The sequence below is a fragment of the Pezoporus wallicus genome, unplaced genomic scaffold, assembly GCF_028554395.1.
Source record: "Pezoporus wallicus isolate ANWC-B61680 ecotype Strahan unplaced genomic scaffold, APGP_CSIRO_Pwel_v1 contig_8824, whole genome shotgun sequence".
Classification (NCBI taxonomy): Eukaryota; Metazoa; Chordata; class Aves; order Psittaciformes; family Psittacidae; genus Pezoporus; species Pezoporus wallicus.
The window spans coordinates 206747-226130 of record NW_026642442.1 but is presented as its reverse complement, the minus strand read 5'-3'; the positions used below and the strand labels follow the sequence as shown (position 1 = coordinate 226130).

Sequence of the window (19384 nt, the reverse complement as noted above, 5' to 3'; positions counted from 1 at the left end):
GCTCCAGCCCGGGCAGGGAACCACCACGGTGATGGCATCACAAGGTGGGTGCCTTCTGCATCCCACCCTGCTGTCCCCTCCTGCATCCCAGCTGCCCCAATTGCTGCTGCTTGCCCCAGCTCAGCTCCCCCCCCCCATCACACAGCCCCATCTCCCAGCGAAGGAGCGGCTTCTGCTTTACCTCAATGCAGACCAAAAGATGCTTCCGCAGCCCCCAAGTGCTCCTCGGTGGCCGAGCGCTCCTGCTCCGGCTGTTTTCCCGCTGTCAGGATCCTCTCCTCTCCCCCAGGGTAGTTTTTCCTCCTGGCCACGTCAGACACCTTCACTGAGGCAACTTGATCCAAACTGACCCAGGAGCGTTACCCAAGACGAGACCCGGTGCGTTCCCTCCCTCCCTGCGGGCAGCAGGATCCCAACCACCGGCATGGGAAACGGGCAGGACCTCAAACGTATCCTGTTCAGCAGCACGCATTTATAGGGGAACAGTTCTAAAGGGATTTCTGGCCAAGTCACTGAGGTGGCTGCAGCTGAGCCCTTCCTACACACCTGAGAACCCACACACGAGAGGCAGCACCCAGCCTCCCTGCCCTGCATTGTGTTCTGATTGTTGTTACTATTACATCTGTGGGATTCTCCCTGTTTTCCCACCCCAAATGAGATTTCCTTCCACTTTTCCATGCCCCTCACACTCGTCCCACCCCTCCTCCCCCTGCCTGGGGGTGACCAGGGAATTTTACCTGGATTTTACATGGAATGTTACAATCTGTTGCCTGCTGAATCCCAGGCTATTTCCAAGGGTTTCCCCATTCTGCAGCAGGTAAAACCCCGACACCCCCAAGCCCTGAAGCCAAAGACTCACCCTGGGGATGCTGCTCTTTGGGAAGGTCTCAGCACAGCCAGATCCACAGGGACAATTCTTGTCTGCAGCCCAAGTAAGCCCCTGGAGGGGCCTTTCCCACAGGATTAATGTGTGGTCTTGGCTGGGGCAATATCCAGTATGGAATGAAGTGGAAAATGGGTTGATGATATCGGGACGAGCATCTCCCAGCCACTGGCAGGGAGAAAAGGCTGGATCTGGGATAAGGGGGAAGGATGAGGCTTTATTGCAAGCTTGGGGATGAGATGGGGACGGTGATGTCCATCCAAACCGGGACTGGGATCACCTGGGAAAGGGCTCCCTCAAGCTGCCAGGTTAGGAGGGGTTATGGCAAAGCTACAGGGGATGGAGACAGGGCTGGGGGTGAGGTGCAAAAGAAAGGGGCCACGATTCTCATGGGATCCTCCCAGAAAAGCTGTCAGGGTTACTTAAAAGTAGTTAAAATACAGGGAAGATCATTATAGGAGAAGGAAGAAGGGTGCTTCCTCCAGCAGGGAAGTCCTGGGCAGGGTTGTGGGACCCACACACCCCACAGCCTGCGAGAAGGCAACAAGTGGAAGTTAATAAACCCCCCTGGGGACTCAGAGCCGTTCAGCTGCAGCATAAACCTGAAATGCCAAGGTACCAGCGAGGCATCTGCCTCCTGAGGGGGTTTCTAAACCCATCTGCCCCATGGAGAGCACGGCTTGGCTAAAAGCAGGTAGAGCCGGGGTAGAGATCAGGGTGCTCTTTGGGATGGGGCTGTGGTCCTCACTGCATGGGGGGGTTAAACCTCCTGTCCAGGGCAGGGCAGGGGAGGGGATGCGACAGCAGCCCCAGGAGGGCTGCTCAGGGCTCGGCCATTCCCCGTTCCTCACCGGGGGCGAGCGAGGGGGGTGCTTGGCAGCAGCTGAAGGCAAAGCCCCATCACATGGCACACGTTAAATCACATCCACGGGACGGCAGAGGGGCCGTGACCCGCTCCAGGGCGGGATTAGGGAGCCCGGCGATGGGGAGCGCGGTGGCTGCTGATGCAGGGGCTGGGGAGGGGGGGACGGGACGGGGCTGGAATTGCCGGGTGGGATCCCAGGGAAACGGCGGGATTTCATGGGAGCTTTCCTTTAAAAGCAGCTCGAATCTTCCTTGCGCCAGGGGAAATCCTGCTGCAGACTCCAGCAACTCAATAAACTGCCCCCCCGCAAACAGGCACTGGGGGATTTGGGGCTGAGCCCCCTTCCCACCCGCCCTTTGGAGGGGAGGAACGGTGTTGCCGACGTTCCGGCCCATGCCAGCTCACAGCACGACACAGACAGCTCGAAGCCCCACCTCATCTTCCTCGCAGTGCCAAGGAAACCACCTCTCCTTGTCCAGCGCCAGCAGGAAAACACATTCCGGGTGGTTCACGGGGTCCCCGGCAAGCCAAGAGCCCCTCTCCTTGCTGAGGGTTTATTGCAGCTCTAGGTCTCCTCCGCTGCAAAATAGGGAATCTTTTCCCTCTTCCTGACTCTGCAGCTCTGAACAGACCCCGAGGCTCCCATTTTACATCCCATGGGAATGTCCGAGCCACCTCCAAAGGGCTTCGATCCCAAACCCCGAGGGCTTTGGCTCGGGTAGGTGAATGCAGCTCCCGTAGGCTGCTGGTGCCAGGGAAGGGATGCGGTGGGTGCCTGGGAATACATTTAACCCATCAGCATCAATAAGCAGAGCTCGGGAATCAAAACTCTGTGGCAAAACACCCAGAAAACAGGGAGTAAGGCTTATTTCCACTGGGATTTACGTTGAGCAGCCCACAGGAATGGCTGCCTTTGCGTTATGCCCCGCACATGACATACCACGTCCTCTGAAAACAAGCCCTGTCCTTACCTTTCTTTCAGGCTGCCTGGAAGAGCAGAGCACCGGCATCCACAGGCATCCTCCACGCACGCGAGGCGAGGAGCAGGGGCTGCGCTCGGGGAGGACCAGTCCTCAGCATCAGCGTTTTCCTACAGCCTCACAGCCCCAGTGAGGGCAGGCAGAGCTCCCCAGTGGTGGGGCCAGGCTGCACTGGGGAGCCCGGTTTGGATGGGTTTAAATATTATCATTAGAAAGAGGGAAAGGAGAAGAGAGAAAGCAAAAGAAAAGATGTGTGGTTGGCCCAGAACAAAGGAAACTTGGAGCAGCAAAGAGCCTCCAGGACTTGGCGTCTCTCCTTGATCTTCCCTGAGGGAGCAGCCTCATCCCCCGGGCTCTGGCCAAGCTCTTGCAGTGGGGATGGATCCCACGTTACCTTAAAAGCCTGCACCCAAACCCCACTGTGCACACAGGCCAGCAGATACAGTGTGGGCCAAAGCAGACTGCCCAGAGCTTGGCAGTAGGGATGCCCGAGGAGCTGTGACTGCCCCATCCCTGGCAGTGCTCAAGGCCAGGTTGGACACAGGGGCTTGGAGCAAGCTGCTCCAGTGGAAGGTGCTCCTGCCCATGGTAGGGGCTGGGACTGGATGAGCCTTAAGGTCCCTTTCAACCCAAACCACTCTGTTCTCCTGTGCACCCTCCTCCTGCCCTCACCTCCACTGCAGTACATGCCCCAGGTCCATCTGCTGTTGCCGGACCCGGAGGTGATGCCTTAAAACTGAACCCCAGGAACAAGGCAGCTGCTGGGCTGCAGAGGGGGTTTTCCTCTTGCTTTTGTCCCCGTTGCAGTTCCAACCTTTTCCTTTCAGGGCCAGCAAACTCCTTTGGCTGTGCTAAAACCCCCTTTGCCTTGCAGAGCCTCTGCTCCTCGTTAGAGCTAAGCTATTGAATAGCTTAAAAGCAAGCAAGAAAGAAGGGGGATGTAGCTCCAAACCCCCTAGATCTCAGCCCCAGATTCCCCCTGGAAGCATTCCTGAATTTCCATGAAGTCCCAGGCAGCTCCACAGCTATTTATAACAGCAACAAGCGAGCAGCAGGGCCCGCATTGAGAGCGCGGGCACAGAAATAGCAACAGTGGTTGGAAAGAGCCGCTCAGGCATCGTCCCTTCCCAACCCCACCGTGTCCCTGCACCAGGAACCAGCCCCCCTTGTCCCTGCTTTCACCCCAGGCAAACCCTGACATTTAGGGAACCCCGGGGGGGTGACAGGGACTGAGCCCCTGAGCCACCGCACTCACTGCAGGAGACTGCCCTAAAACTGGTGGTTTGGGATAGACGAGCTGCTGGGCCAAGGAAAATCCACCTGGATTGGGCTCTTGCCCTCTGGCACCCCCAGACCCAGCAGTCCCCAGGCACCCAACATGGGCACCTTAACAGGAGGGAGCATTGCACCACCCAGACAAGCTCCGTGAGCCTAGTGGATGGCTTTGGGTTAGGGGAGAGGTTGTGCTTGGTTTGGGGGTCTAAAAGCAGGACCTGCCTGGAAGATGCTGCCAGCAGCTCTGCTTTCCCCATCACCCCCCAGCAGGTCTGGGGCTGCAGTGAGGCCAGATGCACACACTGCTCCTCCAGGAAGAGCCCTCAGAAAGCCCAAACCCTCTATTTTACATACATAACTAAAGGCACAAGGCTGATGATAAAGGCTGCAGCTCCACCCCACCTCTTAGGCTTCCTCTGTGCACCTTGCTAAGAGGTGATCCCATCTCCTGCCGAATCCAGCTTTACAATCCCCATCGAAGCACGGGTTCATCTTTCTGAGCAAGGTTTTGGCCGCTGGAGTTGAGTCCCAGCCCTGCAAACCCACATAGGGTATGTAAGCAGAGCAGCAGGTACCAAGAGGACTTGAGCATCAGTGCAAGGAGCTCCTGCCCCTTGTCACTCAGGAGGGCTCAACCCAAGTGCAACACGGGGGGAAGCTAAAGCCACAGGCACCAATCTCAGCCCACACATCATCCACATCATGGCTTTTCCAGCACAGGCATGCACAGACAGGGTTAAGGGGGGATAACAGGGAGGCTCGGCGTGCCAGCGAGCTGCTGGTGGTGAGCAGCAGGCCAGGGAGCTGTGGGGAAAGGATGTTTCTGGTTCACTTGTCTCTTCCAGGCTTCCCAGCAATCTGGTGAGCACATTTGCAGCCTGCACCCTTGCCAAATTAAATCACTGCCCTGGAGATGCCTTTGGGAGGAGGAGACCAAAACTCTCCAGCTTCTCCCTATGGGGCTGAGCCATCACAGCACAGACACCGAAGTGCTGATGGTCCCTGGGTGCAGGACAACCTCCTGGGCACCCACATGTCCCCAGAGGGGTGGCATTTCCATCCGCACACAGGAGCACCGGTCCAGAGGATCAGCACAGGATACCCAGCTCCATCAATCTCTCCTTCCTGCATGGGGCGTCAAGCAGTCCTGAAGCCTGGTCCTCCATAAGGGTGGGGGATTTATGAGAGGTCTCCAGGGCAAACCAAACCACACAGCCCCGGCTTCCACCCCAAAATGCCCTTACATGTTACCTTAGTGCCCTTCTCAGACAGGGGAAGGCCGCAGCCCCACAGAACCAAACACCTCCAAGGGGCTGCAAGACATCCAAGGACAGAGCTCTGAGCACTTTCCCTCCAGGGACCTGGCTTTAACCCAGCTCCCTGAGCCCCCAGAGCTACAGGGAAGGCAGAGGCCTTCCTCCTCCTCTTTTTGCTCCTCCTCCTCTCTTGCATGAGCCCTGCAGAACTCCCACCACGAGCATTTAGGATTCACGGGGGTGTCCCCATTCATCACCCCCAGTGGTGACCCTCCCCACCAGCGCTTTCTGGCCCCGAGGACCAAGCTTTATACCGGAGTGGGGAACGCCCCGGGAGACCAACGCAGGCTCCCAGCAGTCAGCGGTTAGCGCTGAGCAGCCTGAGCCGCCCCTCGGCCTCTCCGCATGCAGCTGAGCCTTGATCCCAGAGAGGCTCCTGGCTAATTCCAGCCGTGAGCAAGGGCCAAGCTGGCTCCCGGCCCCGCGAGGGGCTGCGCCTGGAAGCAGCAGCGGCCACCCGGAGCTTCTGGCTGGGAAACCTCCCTGCATTCCTTAGGGGATGAACCCGGCGCCGCAGCGAGCCGGGGCAGGGAGCGGGGAGGATGCTGCTCCCCGCGGCTGCTCCGCTCCCGTCCGTGGGGCTCCAGGCCGGGTTGGACCCGGGGCCTTGGAGCACCCTGCTCCAGTGGAAGGGGTCCCTGCCCGGGGCCGGAGCTGGATGGGCTTTAAGGTCCCTTCCAACACAAACCGCTGTCACCGCCCTGCCCGCACCTCCCAGCCGAGGTGTGCGCCTGGGGCTTCCTCCGGAGCATCCCAGCCTGCGGAGCCGGGTATCCCCTCCCCTCCCTGCTCTGAAATCACACGTTCCCCCCCGCCCCTCTCACAGCTCCCAGAGCCGTGCCCTGGGGCTGCCCGCCTGTAGCCAAGGGCTTGCTCCGCAAGGCTTCCGTCGAATCCCGCTTCCGTTCCAATGCCCGCGCCCGCAGCCCTCCCGTGGGGTGAAACGAACCCTGCCGAGGGTCAGGCCAAGGGACCGCTTTAGAACTGCTCCTTTCCAGCACCCTAATGAAAGCCCTGGGCGCCAGCAGTGGGAGGTGCCGCTGCGGCTGCTGTTTGCTCACCGCAAGAGCCCGGTTTGGGGCATTGAATCCTCAGGGATCTCTCCAAGGGGAAGCCAGGGCTGGCGGGGCTCTCGTCTGGGTTCATTTCAGGGCTTTATGGCATCTCCAAGCGAGCTGAACGCTGCGGCAGGGCTCAGGCTGTGCTTTGACCCCAAACCCAGCAGCGTGGGGCTGTGATAACAGCCTGGCTCGAGAGGATGAAACCCCATTGGGATGCTGAATGTCTGCTCCAGGCTTTTGCCAAGCCACGGAGGTTTTGGTGTCCTCAAGGACATTGCTTAAATCCCTGATGTTCCAAGGCTTGTCCAAGGCCATGGATTTCCTCGCTGCCTGGAGCTCCAGCCCAGTGCGGTGCCGGGCATGCAGAAACCTGTGTTACTTGGTATAAACTACTCGGAGCAGAATCCCAGGTGGGTTTGAGTTGGAAGGGACCTGAGAGCTCCTCCAGCTCCAACCCCAACCCCTTCCACTGGAGCAGCTTGCTCCAAGCCCCTGTGTCCAACCTGGCCTTGAGCACTGCCAGGGATGGGGCAGCCACAGCTTCTCTGGGCACCCTGTGCCAGCGCCTCAGCACCCTCCCAGGGAAGAGCTTCTGCCTAAGAGCTCAGCTCAGTCTCCCCTCGGGCAGGTTCAAGCCATTCCCCTTGGCCTGGCCCTCCAGGCCCTTGTCCCAAGCCCCTCTCCAGGTTCCCTGCAGCCCCTTCAGGCACTGGAGCTGCTCTCAGGTCTCCCCTTCTCTTCTCCAGGCTGCCCCAGCCCAGCTCTCTCAGCCTGGCTCCAGAGGAGGCACAGAGATGACAACAGAGATGCCCGGCCCTATGTAAAGGTTTCATTTCCCCTCCCTGCACCCTTTACAGTCACCCCAAAAGGGACAGAGCACAATAAAACTCCTTGCCCCACACTGGCAGGACCGAGGCGTCACTGGCAGTTGCCAGCATGGCTTTTATTGTCAGAGAGCAGCAGCAGAGGGTGTGACAGGTCACTATGGGGGGACACGGTGTAACCCCAGGTCATCCTGCACTATGGGGGGGCACGGTGTAGCCCCCCAGGTCATCCTGCACATGCACCTCGCACAGCAGCGCTGGGCATCGGGTGGGACGGGGGGCGGAAAGGATGCTGCAGGGGGAAGATGCTGCTGTCTGCAAGCCCTGCTCCGTCCACCTTTACTGCCCCGGCTCTGAGCAAATTCCCAGCCCAAGGTGGTTTCCACGTGGGAATGGGGCAATTAAGCAGAAAAGGGGGTCCCTGCACGGAGCATCATTTTCAGCTCCCTGCATCCATGGTTCAAATTGGCAGCCATCGGTTTGCTCACAGCACAGAGAGCCGCAGGGCAAAGGCAGGAACAGGAGAAGCTGCTCTGGGAGCACTGCTCCTCTCGGATGCAGAAGCGTGATCCCAGCCTAGGTTCCAATGTGCATCAGCAACCCAGCGTGTTCCACGTGCCTCCCCTCGCAGGAGGGCTGCCCGGGTGACGTGGAGATGGGGATGGAAAACAGGGGCAGGCTCAAAGGCAGCGCCCAGCAAAGCACTGGGGATGTGGTGGCTCCAGCTGGAGATGGAGCATCAGCATCTGCCCTGTGCAGGGACTGTACTTACAGGGTCAGTGAAGGAGCCTGAGCCGTTGAGAACTGGGTTTCCAGACCAGCCAGGGCTGAAGAGGCTTTCCCCCCCTCCCCAAATCCCGGGTTTGCTTTTAAACACACCCTCGGTGACAGCCCACGGGCAGTGGGGATGGAGGAGCTCCTCCACAGGCAGCAGGATGGGGGTTCTGCCCCTCTGCAGTGGCTTCAGGTCACAGCTTGAGGGAGAATGGGGATGGGAACATAGTGCTGGGCTCGGACAGGTGGATGCTGGTGGCTGCAGAGGGTGAACGGGCTCCCTGTGGGGACCATGGGGACGTGGCTTTCCCCTCGGCACCCGCTGACCAGTGCAGCGAGCCCGGGCATGGAGGGTGGCTGTGGGAAAGGGAGGGTTTTGAGCACCCGGGAGATCGTTCGCACCGTGATCCCAAGGCAGGGGTGGGGAGCTGGAGCCACCCTGGGCTCACCCCAGTGTTGTGGGTGCACGCCCCAGGGCACAAACAGACCCGGCTTTGTGAGGGGAGGGGGGAACCCGCAGAGGGGTCTCTGTGCAGGGTCTGATCCCCGCTGAAGCACTGCTGAGCCTCCCGAGGCTGGCCCAGCACCACCGGAGTCACCACGAACCAGCTTCAGTGCTGACTGCAGCCAGGCGGGAGGAGGACGAGGGACCACAGATGGGTGAGGAGCATCGTCCCTGCTGGCACAACGCCTGTCTGTGCCGCACCCCAAACCCACCCTCCCCATCCCTAACCCTTCCCTCCTGGAGCTGAAGCGGCAGGATAAGACCTGTCCCTGTGTCCGCGCCTCCGCTCACTCAGGGATGTAGTCCCTGAAGGAGTTAAAGCTGAGGCTCCGTCCCGCCGAGTGCGGCGTGGAGCTCGCCTGCATCTTTGGGATCTTCTCCATCAGCTTCGACACCGTCCTCCTCTTGAAGGAGCCCGGGGAGAAGTGCCCCTGTCTCATGAGCTCCTGGTAGAGGGCGTTGAACACGGCCACGGGCTCCTCGTAGCTGTCCCGGGTGGAGATCTCGTAGAAAGGCAGCTTCAAGGCTTTGGAGAGGTTCTCGCCGTCCTCGGTGGACACCATCCGGTCGAACTGCAGGTCCTTCTTGTTGGCCACGATGACGACGGGCGGCTGCTCGCCCGCGCTGCTGCGCCGGGGGCTCGAGTGGATGTGGTTGATGAGGAAGCAGAGCCGCATCACCTCGTCGAAGCTGCATCTGTCCGTCACCGAGTAGACCACGGCGAAGCCATCGCCCCACTTGATCTTCTCCTCTATCTGCAGCGAGTCCTCCTCCTGCCGGCACACAAGCTCCTGTTAACACCAAACACCTCCCTGCACCAAACACTGCGGGATGGGGCCCAGGAACCTCCCAGGGGGTCATCACCATCCCTGAAGGCTTCTGGCCATGGGCTTGCACACGGCAGCGATGCGCAGAGCACACGGGTAGCCTGGGGCTGGATCTGATGGGGGAGCAAAGTGAAAGATGGAGACAGTGTGTTGCAGAATGACTCTAAGAGCAGGACCATAGAGTTCTGGAGGTCTGTGCAAGCAAGGCAGGGGGTGCCCCCCACAGGTGGCCGGAGACCGGACCTGGGAGGAGAATGTGGAGGAAGCTGTGGGGGCTAATTAATACCGTTATGCCAAGAAGGAGTGGCTGAGTACCACTCCTATATATGTGTGAACTGCGTCACAAATAATGTAGAAGTTGCTTATCACCCATATTGGGTTGGCCTGTCTGCTTCTCCTCGCCGCTTACAACAGTGGTCAGCCCCATTCTGATATGGGAACGGGAGAGCTGGTGCTGCTAAAGCGGGTGCCCAGAGGCAGGGATGTGAAGCCAGCACAGGGCTCTCCCCTGCTGCAGTCCCAGTGCTTGGTGTCTCCTTCAATGAGTAATGGGGATGGGGAAATGCTGAGCCGAAGACGCACTGGGATTGACGTTAGAGACACATAAATCCAAAGCATCCTTTCTCCAAGAGAAACCCACAGAGCCATGGAACCCCAGCCTGGTTTGTGTTGGAAGGGACCTTAAAACTCGTCCATGGGTAGAGACCCCTTCCACTGGAGCAGCTTGCTCCAAGCCCCTGTGTCCAAGCTGGCCTTGAGCACTGCCAGGGCTGGGGCAGGCACACTTGGCTGCAGCAGACTGAAGTGTGGAGAGCAGCAGGAGCTCACCTGTCCCGCGGTGTCCAGGATCTCGAAGTGCACCATCTCCCCGTCAATGACAGCCACGTGTCTGTAAATCATCTCTGGAGCGGGACAGAGAGAGAAGCCTCTGTGAGAGGAGCCCCACGTAGGCAACGAGAACCCGGGCACACTCAGTGCTGCGCTGGAGAAGTTGGTTTTTGCTTGCTGCAACCCACAGCCCCTGCGGCCTCTGTTGTGAGGGCACCTTGAGCTGGTCCTCAGCCTGTCCCCGGGCATGGGGAGGGCCACCCTGGGCCCATGGCATCGAGCTCAGCAACTCTGGGGATACAGAGCCCCAGCCAGCACCCAGCGGATTTTGCCTTGCTGGAAATAAAGGGGTTACAGCGACCTCAGGGCTGGAGCAAAAAGGGGACATGGAGTGATGCTCCTGCAAGGGAAGAGATGAGCCGGAGAGGGTGAGGAGCTGGGTTTGTTTTCATAGAATCCCAGAACCCCAGCCTGGTTTGGGTTGGAAGGGACCTCAAAGCTCCTCCAGCTCCAACCCCTGCCACGGGCAGGGACCCCTTCCACTGGAGCAGCTTGCTCCAAGCCCCTGTGTCCAACCTGGCCTTGAGCACTGCCAGGGATGGGGCAGCCACAGCTTCTCTGGGCACCCTGTGCCAGCGCCTCAGCACCCTCCCAGGGAAGAGCTTCTGCCTGAGAGCTCATCTCAGTCTCCCCTCGGGCAGGTTCAAGCCATTCCCCTTGGCCTGGCCCTCCAGGCCCTTGTCCCAAGCCCCTCTCCATGGAGGACTCATGCTCCTCACCAGCCCTTTGCCCATCCAGCACTGAGCTCCTGCTCCGAAGCAGCGGCTCCTTTGTAACCAAGCAATGAAAGTGGCTGTTGGTGGCATCTGGAGCACAAAACCCCTTCGAGCTTCACTAACATCAGCAGCAAGGAAAGCACCATCCCTCGGCTTGGCAACCACCTGCTCACGGGACGCCGTGCTCGGGCAGATGGAGCAGCCCGGTCACACTGTGCCCGTGTGCCAGGCACGACAGGGCAGGAACCCCTGGCCCATGGGATAAACAGGCACCTTCCCTCTCCTCCGCCACAAGCAGCACGAGGAGCACACGTGTGTGGGCTCTGTGGCTCCTCACATCGCATGCAGCGAGCGCAACAGGAGGCAGAGAGGAAGAACAAACTGTGCTCCAGGGGAAGCATCGCTCAGGGCATCAAGTGAGGAAGGGAGGGAGCACAGGGCAGTGGTTGAGGGGCTGTGCTTCAAACCAGCCCCGTCCCTCAGGCTCCCTGGGGACCAGCTGGGTTGGAACAGAGAATCCCCAATTCCCACCCTTCTGGGTGGCACTGGATGTGGCAGGAAGATGCAGCGCCCTGAGCAGGCACTCTGGGGACCTTCGGCAGGGATGGGGCTTCAGTGCCCCAGAACCTCAAACCCAGATGCAAACCCAAGGACAAGGCAGGCCCTTCCCACTGCCCCAGAGGCTGACACCTCCTTCGCCTTAGAGCCACGTGCCAGCGAGCTGCTGAGCATGGCCAAGCACGCGGTGCCTCCCCGTGATGCCAACGGCTCACCCCAGCAGGTTTCACCTTAACCAAACCAGCAGAGAAGGAGAAGGGGCTGCAAGAGCCCGTGAACACGGTGAGCTTGGGAGCAGGGTTGGCTCTGCTACCAAGGGTCCCTGGGCTGACAAGCGGCAGCAGCAAGAAGGGAAAGGATTGGCTCACCCAGGGTCGGGTCGTAGTCTCCAATGAATCTCCTGGTGATGAACCTGACGGTCAGCGCTGTAAGAAACACAACAGACCAGTGATGGACAACCCGCAGGGAGCCAGCAGCTGCTCGGGGTGAGGGACGGAGCAAAGACCTGCCCCGGCCTCACGGCAAGGCTCCCGGTGCAGACTCCCCAGCAGCGATGCTGCAAACGTTGGCATCGAGGACCAAAGCCCAGCACCAGATGGGATGCTCCAGGCGGAGGAAGAGGCCTCTGCCCTCAGCTGCCTGCTCGCTGTCAGCAGCAAACCCCTGCATGGGGGGGTCACAACCTGCACCTCCTGCCTCATCCTGCACTGGTTTATGCAGTGCTGAAGTTTATGCTGGCTGAGCGATGCCCTCACCGGTGAGCTCGGCAAGGGCACGTCGGTGCTGGGTCAGGCTCTGCTGGCGCTGGTGCTGTAACTGCCTGGATGGGTCCCATGGACTTGAGCACTGTTGGTTTAAGCCAGCCCAGGCTCACAGCAGGGAGGTGCTGGCACCAGACCCCATGGGGCTGATCAGAAAGCCAAAGCTGGAGGGGCACAGGGCACGGCAGACCCGGAGGTGCCCCTCGCCCCAGCCATGCGCTGCCAAAACCAGCCTGGGAAGGGGCCCGGCACCAGGAGGAGATGAGCAAGGTGCAGCCCAGCCCGGTGCACATCAGCTTCCTGCTGTGCCTGCGCTCAGGAATTCATGTTCCCGGCACAGGGATGCTGGGCACAAGCTGGGATCATCGTTTCATCCTTGCAAGGAGCATCCCGGCAGCTCTCGGCAAGCAGGGGACGAAACAACCCCTGCTATGAAAGCCACAGGATCCCAGGCTGGTTTGGGCTGGAAGGGACCTTAAAGCCCAAACAGTTCCAACCCCTGCCACGGGCAGGGACCCCTTCCACTGGAGCAGCTTGCTCCAAGCCCCTGTGTCCAACCTGGCCTTGAGCACTGCCAGGGATGGGGCAGGCACCACCTTCCATCTGCTGGCACAGCATCAATGCAGGGATTGAACCATCTGGCCCCATTTTTCCTCCTTGCAGGGACGAGGGATGGCAGGAGCAGGTCATCAACCCCTTTATCCAATTACCACATTGCTGCACCAGAGACTGGAGATGTGAAGCCCAAATTACACCCTAAAGCCAGGCTGCCGGAGGCCTGCGGGGTTGGAGGCTTGCCCAACAGCTCCATCAGCCTGGCAGCAGCTTCTCCTCACCGGGTGCTGCAGCTCAGCACCTCGCTGCAGGCCGAGGGACACAGAGCTCAGCTCCAGAGCAAGCGCTTGCTGCAGGTGGGCAGGATCTCAGGGGCTGCAAACTGAAACCAGAGGCTCCTTGGCCATGGTGCACGGTCTCTATGGGGTGTGAGGACAAGGGACAGGGCTGAGGCCCAGCTGGCAAACGGTCAGGAAGGGGAAGCAGGGGGAAAAGCAAAGGGTTTCTAAGCAGTGAAGGTGCTGGAATTCCTGCTGGGCTGAGCGGGGCAGGGAGGCAGCCGGAGTGTTCCCATCACTGCTGCTGACAGAGCACCGAGCTCAGACAGAGGTCCCTGATGTGGCCAAAGGGACACAAACCCGTCTGTCCCTGCCTTGGTTTGTGCTGGGCTTTATCCCAGCGCCTGCTCTGGAGCATGAGGAAGCCTCCCTGGCACTGCAGCAGGAGCGTTGCAGTGCCCATGCCAGCAGGCTGGGTGGCACAGGGGGCTGACGAGGGGACACTGATGCTCCTGAAAACGGGCAGAGCAGGTGAGATGGTAGCAAGCTGTGCCCAGCTTCATTCCAGGCAGAGCACGGCAGCATCCCATGGGAAGATGCAGGAGAACAGCACAAAGCTGGCCCGTTTTAACTTGACTTTTCACGAGCCTCGAGCACGCCATGGAACAGCCCCGGCAGAGCTGGGAGGAGGCCGTGCTGGTGCTCGGGATGCAGGGGAGAGCCCGGAGAGGCCGGGAGGTGGTGCTCGGCTGCATCAGTTCAGCAGCAGCAGAGAACTTGCCCCCAGGGGTACACCAGGGGCTGATGGAGAGAGCTCCTTTTCCTGGGAAAGGAATCCCACAGCTTGGAGCCGAGGACTGCAGAGGGCACGCGGCCTCTCCTGGCCTTTCCCAGGGAAGGAGGAACAACAGCAAAGCCAAGGAACAACAACAGAGAGGGCACAAAGCACAGACCCTGCCTGGAACGGGTCACCCCGACCAGCACGGACAGGGACGGTGGTGGTGAACTGGCAGAGATGGAGGGGCCGGGTGGGGATGTGGGGTCACAGCTCGGCCTGGACCAAAGGCAAGCTCTGGGTCGGATGCTCTGGAAGCATCGGCTGCCCAGGGATGGTTCAGGAGCAGCCCCATAAGGGCAGCGCTGCAGGAACCAGCTCTGGGCCATGGAGCTCAAACAGGAAGGGAGCGATCCCAACGGGAGGCTCAAATGCTGCGCACACCAGAACGCCTCAAAGGAGGTGGTGCAGGGTCCGGTCCTGCCCCAGGGAAGCACTGGAGGAGAAGTGACTGGTTCTGGGAAGAGACCAACTGCATCTCCCGAGAGCCCTTCTGCTGGGGAAGGCCTCCCCAGCCCAGCCAAAGGCTTATTCATCTGCTCACCTTCACCATCCACAGCTGGACGGGATGATCCTAAAGGTCTTTTCCAACCCGGCTGATTCGATGCCCCCACCCTTTGGAACATCTTTCTGCAGGGAATTGCCTTTAGGATGCAACAGGGTGGAGCAGGAAAGGACCAGAAGCATCCCCAGAAGCAGCTCTCCAGCCCTGCAGCCCGAGCGAGCTTTCCTGTGGCTCTCAGCTCTTCCCTGCACAGCAGGAAGGGGAGAGCAGTGGGCAGCACGAGCACCCTCCCAGAGGTGGTTTCAGGAACACCTCGCTCTGCCTTTGGAAATGGGGAGGCCACAAAACTCTTCACGCTTGGACCTCGGGGTCTCAAGTCATCCAAAGGGGTTCCCGGGGGCCTGGGGGCTGATCCATGGGCCGATGGCGTGGATGTGCCGGATCGATGCAAAGCCCTCGGCGTGGCCTCGTGCACATCACATCTGGTCAATGCAGCAGCTGGGAAAATGCAGCGATGCAGGCAGAGAACCCCGTGGCTGGGCGGCTGCGGGGGGCACAGCTGATGGCAGCGGTGCGGGAGCCCTCGAAGGCGCTAATGACGGTAATGGGTCATTAGCGGGTTATTGACGGGAAGGAACAGGCTGTGCAGGGAGTGAAAGGCAGTGGAGAGGCTGGAACTGGCTTGGAAAGGTGATGGGAGCAGAGAGTGAAATTGGTGGAAAACGAGCGAGAACAGGGGAAAACAACAGAGAGAGGGACCTTAAAGCCCATCCAGCTCCAGCCCCTGCCACGGGCAGGGACCCCTTCCACTGGAGCAGCTTGCTCCAAGCCCCTGTGTCCAACCTGCCCTTGAGCACTGCCAGGGATGGGGCAGCCACAGCTTCTCTGGGCACCCTGTGCCAGTGCCTCAGCACCCTCCCAGGGAAGAGCTTCTGCCTAAGAGCTCAGCTCAGCCTCCCCTCGGGCAGGTTCAAGCCATTCCTATGTCCCCCACATCCTACCCCCACACCAAGCCAGGCAGGATCTGTGCGTTCATCCCAGGAACACGGGTTCCAACCAGAGCTGGGCTGTGGCTCCTCCAGCCCCGGCATCTCCTGCCTGGGGCATTCACCGTCCCTTCTCCTTCCAAGCCACTCCTGGGTTCCAAGCCAGGGATCTGATGGAGCAAGCAACTGCTCCATGGGGTAAGCAGGGATCCCGCAGCTTCAAGGAGGTGACTGCGTGAGCAGGGGCAGCACGAGGGAAGCCAGGCTCGGGCTCTGGAAGGCTCCTGACTCTGCGGCATGCACCAGGCCTGGAGCACACGGTGCTGTGCGAGAAGAGGAGCCAATTACATTGATTAAAAGCTGGCTGGAGCACAAGAACACGAGCGGAGCTGCCAGCCAGAGGCACGGATGCGGGCAGAGACATCGGCACATCCATGAGCCTGATACAGGGCCTTTTCCCCTCCATCTTGAGCATAAGTAACCTCGGAAAGGGCTCTTCTTGGAGACCCCCAAAGCTAAAAGGTTAAGTTCATATTCCATTTGGACCAGCATCAGTTCAGCTCCGGCTGCTGTTCCAAAGCAGAGCTTTCCTCGGAGGCATGGCGCGGTTCACACCGGTGGAGGTAACTGCAGCCTCTGCAGGTGATTTACACCCAGACCAAGTCTTTAAACTACCGATGGGGTTCAGCCATGGGGCTGCACCCAAACCCACTCAGAGGATCCCAAGATTTGGAGAGAAAAGCAAAGATTTCCAAACTGCTCCAAAATCCAACCGTTTGGCTGAGAATCGAGGGTTTGGGGTTCCCCCCCCCCCCTTTTGCAGCTCTCCAGATGTTAATTCCCCTTTTGATTCTCACCCATCTCAGCCCCCTCAGCTTTCCCAGCCTGGATTCTGCTTCCCGAGGGATGGATGTGAACAGCTCACCCGGGTGATGCTCCAGCATTGGGTTCACTCCACCCTGCCAGGACCAGGAGCTTGGGGGCTCAGGGATGGGTTCAGATGGAATCCACCTTCACCCCTCCCCAAAACAGGGGATCCCCACGTGTCGCATCCCTTCCTCCCCCTGCCTCGGGGATCGGCTGCCTCCTGCAGCCCATCCGCCCCAGCCAGAGGTGTCCTGGTCCCCAGCTCCAGTGGGTGCAGGGGCCCAGAGACAGAAGGACCCAGCCCTTGGGCACAGCACCCAGTGGGGATGCCACAGTGTCCCTTTGCAGGGGAGGACGTGCAGGACGGCACCCAAGGGGGCAGAGACCCGTGTCAGTGCTGCAGGGGATCATGCTCCTGCCATTCCAAGGGGCTGCTCCCGGTTCCTGGCATGCTCCTGGCTCTTCTCTGCACGACCCGGGAATCGATTCCCTCCCTCTGGCCCCATCTCCTGGTCTGTGTCACCACCACAGCCCCAAGGGACAGCAAAACCCACCCTGCTGAGGGCACAGAGGAGCTGAGCCACTGCAGGGCAGACCCACAGACACCCGACCACCGGGAGCCATGGAAGACCCTCGGCACGATCCAACCCTATGGAGGAGGCACAGCAGCCTCTCGTGTGCCTGCAGGAGGGACCCACAGCTCCCGGCTGCCCACCGGTGGGATCCATGGGTTCAGGCTGGAGGGGGTGAGCTGGAGCACTCCGCTCCGTGCAGCCATCACCGGCAGCTCCCTTGCTCGCAGGGACAGCGAGGCCACAGTGCAGGGACCCCCCCGTGCTCCGGGTACCCCTGGAGCTGGACCGCGCTCCCAGTGCCAGGCTCTTATCCAGACCTGGGAGTCTCCTCCTTCGATGCAATCAGGGAATCCTGGTTTTCCAGTGGCTCCGGGCGGGAAGCTCGCCGGTGACTGTATATGGAAACACAACAGCACCAACAGCCAGGGCCGCTGGCCACGAGCCAGGCGGAGGTGCCACCGCTGCCGTGGTTCTTCCTCTATGGAGCAGGAAGCCAGCGGGACATTGCCCTGTCCAAGGACGCAACCGTGTCCCCAGGCTCTGCGGGCACCACTGCTCCCCTGCCCCGCTGCAATGGAGACAACGTGGACCCACACGGACACCACCTTTCCCCCCCTCAGTGACCAGCACCTCTCAGCCCTGCTCCTGGAACGCTGGATGCTGCCCAGAACGGGAGCATTGGACGCCTTCAGCACATGGATGGAGGATTGGGAAGAGCGGGAGGGTGACTGCCGGGCAGGAGGGGGATGAAGGAGGGAGCTCACGTGCTCCCAGCTCAGCATCCCAATCCCCACAGGTGCGAGCACCGGGCAAAGCGCGGGGAAAGGGAGTTTTCCTAAAGGGAAACCGAAGCCAGCGCTGCTCCAGGAGGCTCCGCAAACCTCGCCTCGCTGCAGACGGGCACCGGACTCAAAGCACCGCCGCAAGCCCAAGCCTGAGCTCGGCTCCTGCGAGCCCCCGCTGCAGAGCGCGAGGGATCCCGGCAAGCCGGCTGCCCCTAAACCGAACCGGGTCCACAGGGATCATCCCTCCATCCCCATCCCGGGCAACCGAACCGCCCGGGGGGCCCGACCCCGGGGATGAGACCTGGGGCAGGGGAAGCCGGAGGGGGCACCGGGGGATGCCGGGGGACAGGAAGGGGTTTCCGGGGGGACACCGGGGGATGCCGGGGACCCCTCCCTACCTGTCTTGCCCACTGCGCTCTGCCCCAGCACGACGAGGCGCAGGCTCCGGGCCGGGCTGAGGCTCACGGAGCGGCGGAGGGGCCGCGGGAAGCTCATCCCGGGGCCGGGGCTTCGGCGCTCCCCGCTCCGGCGGGCGCTGCTCCGGCGGCTCCGCCCCGAGGGCCGGGCTCCTGCCCAGCGCCTCCTCCTCCTCCTCCTCCTCCTCCGAGCCGCGATGGGGCGGAGCGGGCTCCGTGCCTCAGTTTCCCCGCACGCGAACAGCTCCGGGGGCCGCCTCCGGCCCCTTCGCCACCGGCAGCCCCAGGAGCTGCTGCCCTGAGCGGGGCGGGGAGGGAGGAGCGGAGCGGCCCCAAAGCAGCGCCCCAAGGGGGGGAGCGCGGCCCCGTTCGTCTCCGGCTGCTCCTGCGTGCGAGGGGCGTTACTGAGGACAGGACAGGACAGGACAGGACGGGAGCTGGCTCGGCCCCAGCCTTTCCCTCGCTCCCTGTTCCAGGCACAGCGCGGTCCCAAACCCAGCCGAGCGGCTCCACACGCTCCGCACATCACCCAGCAGAAGGCAAGGAGCCGATCCTGGCTCTGCCCAAACCGGCGGCTGAGCCCCCTCACTGCAGGAGGGACCTTGAGGTGCTGGAGCGGGGCCAGAGAAGGGCAACGGAGCTGGTGCAGGGCCTGGAGCACAGGGGTGATGGGGAAGGGCTGAGGGAGCTGGGGGGTTCAGTGTGGAGAAGAGAAGGCTCAGGGGGGACCTGATGGCTGCCTACAAGTGCCTGAGAGGAGGATGGAGCCAGGAGGGGCTGGGCTCTGCTCCCAAGGAACAAGGGATGGGACAGGAGGAAACGGCCTCAAGCTGCACCAGGGCAGGTTTAGATGGAGCTGAGGAACAATTCCTGCCCCAGAGGGTGCTCAGGCATTGGAACAGGCTGCCCAGGGCAGGGCTGCAGGCACCGGCCCTGCAAGTGTTCACAAACCCTATAGACAAGGCCTCAGTGCCATGGGGCAGTGGTGGCCTTGGCAGTGCTGGGGTAAGGGTTGGACTGGAGGAGCTTGAAGCTCTTTTCCAGCCTGGTTCTGTGATACCCAAGCACTCAGACCTCACAGCTTTACACGTGCTTTGGTGCAGCAGCACTGGGTTAAATACCAGTGCGAGGCCTCCCCCAGGAGCACGGGGCTGTGCCCATGTGTACACACGTGTGAGCACAGGTAACGTGTAACGGGTGCGTGCTGGCACTGACACGTCCTGCTGGAAACAGGAGAAAAGACCTGGAACGTCCTGACCGCACTCGGCGCAGTGCAGGATGGAGCCTGCCTGTGCAGCATGGATGGCACCAGCGCTGCGAACGCAGCAGCACGGACCCGTACCAGCACA

At 61.0% G+C, this 19384-nt stretch overlaps 1 protein-coding gene across 1 annotated transcript; it reads right to left on the bottom strand.

The window, feature by feature from the left end:
- Positions 1-8725: 8725 nt before the first annotated feature.
- On the bottom strand, positions 8726-18182 carry LOC130610566 (ras-related and estrogen-regulated growth inhibitor-like). Its single transcript, XM_057430570.1, has 4 exons — positions 18018-18182; positions 11841-11897; positions 10139-10212; positions 8726-9256 (listed from the first exon to the last, which is right to left on the bottom strand). The coding sequence occupies exons 1-4, from the start codon at positions 18112-18114 to the stop codon at positions 8771-8773; spliced, it is 714 nt and encodes a 237-aa protein (XP_057286553.1). The 5' UTR covers positions 18115-18182; the 3' UTR covers positions 8726-8770.
- Positions 18183-19384: the final 1202 nt, after the last annotated feature.

Coding starts and splice junctions, on each gene's coding strand:
- LOC130610566 (XM_057430570.1), bottom strand. CDS start 18,114: ATGAGCTTCCCGCGGCCCCTCCGCCGCTCCGTGAGCCTCAGCCCGGCC. Junction 11,898..18,017: donor GAGCGCAGTGGGCAAGACAG/GTAGGGAGGGGT, acceptor TGTTTCTTACAG/CGCTGACCGTCAGGTTCATC. Junction 9,257..10,138: donor TCCTGGACACCGCGGGACAG/GTGAGCTCCTGC, acceptor GTGTGCCGGCAG/GAGGAGGACTCGCTGCAGAT.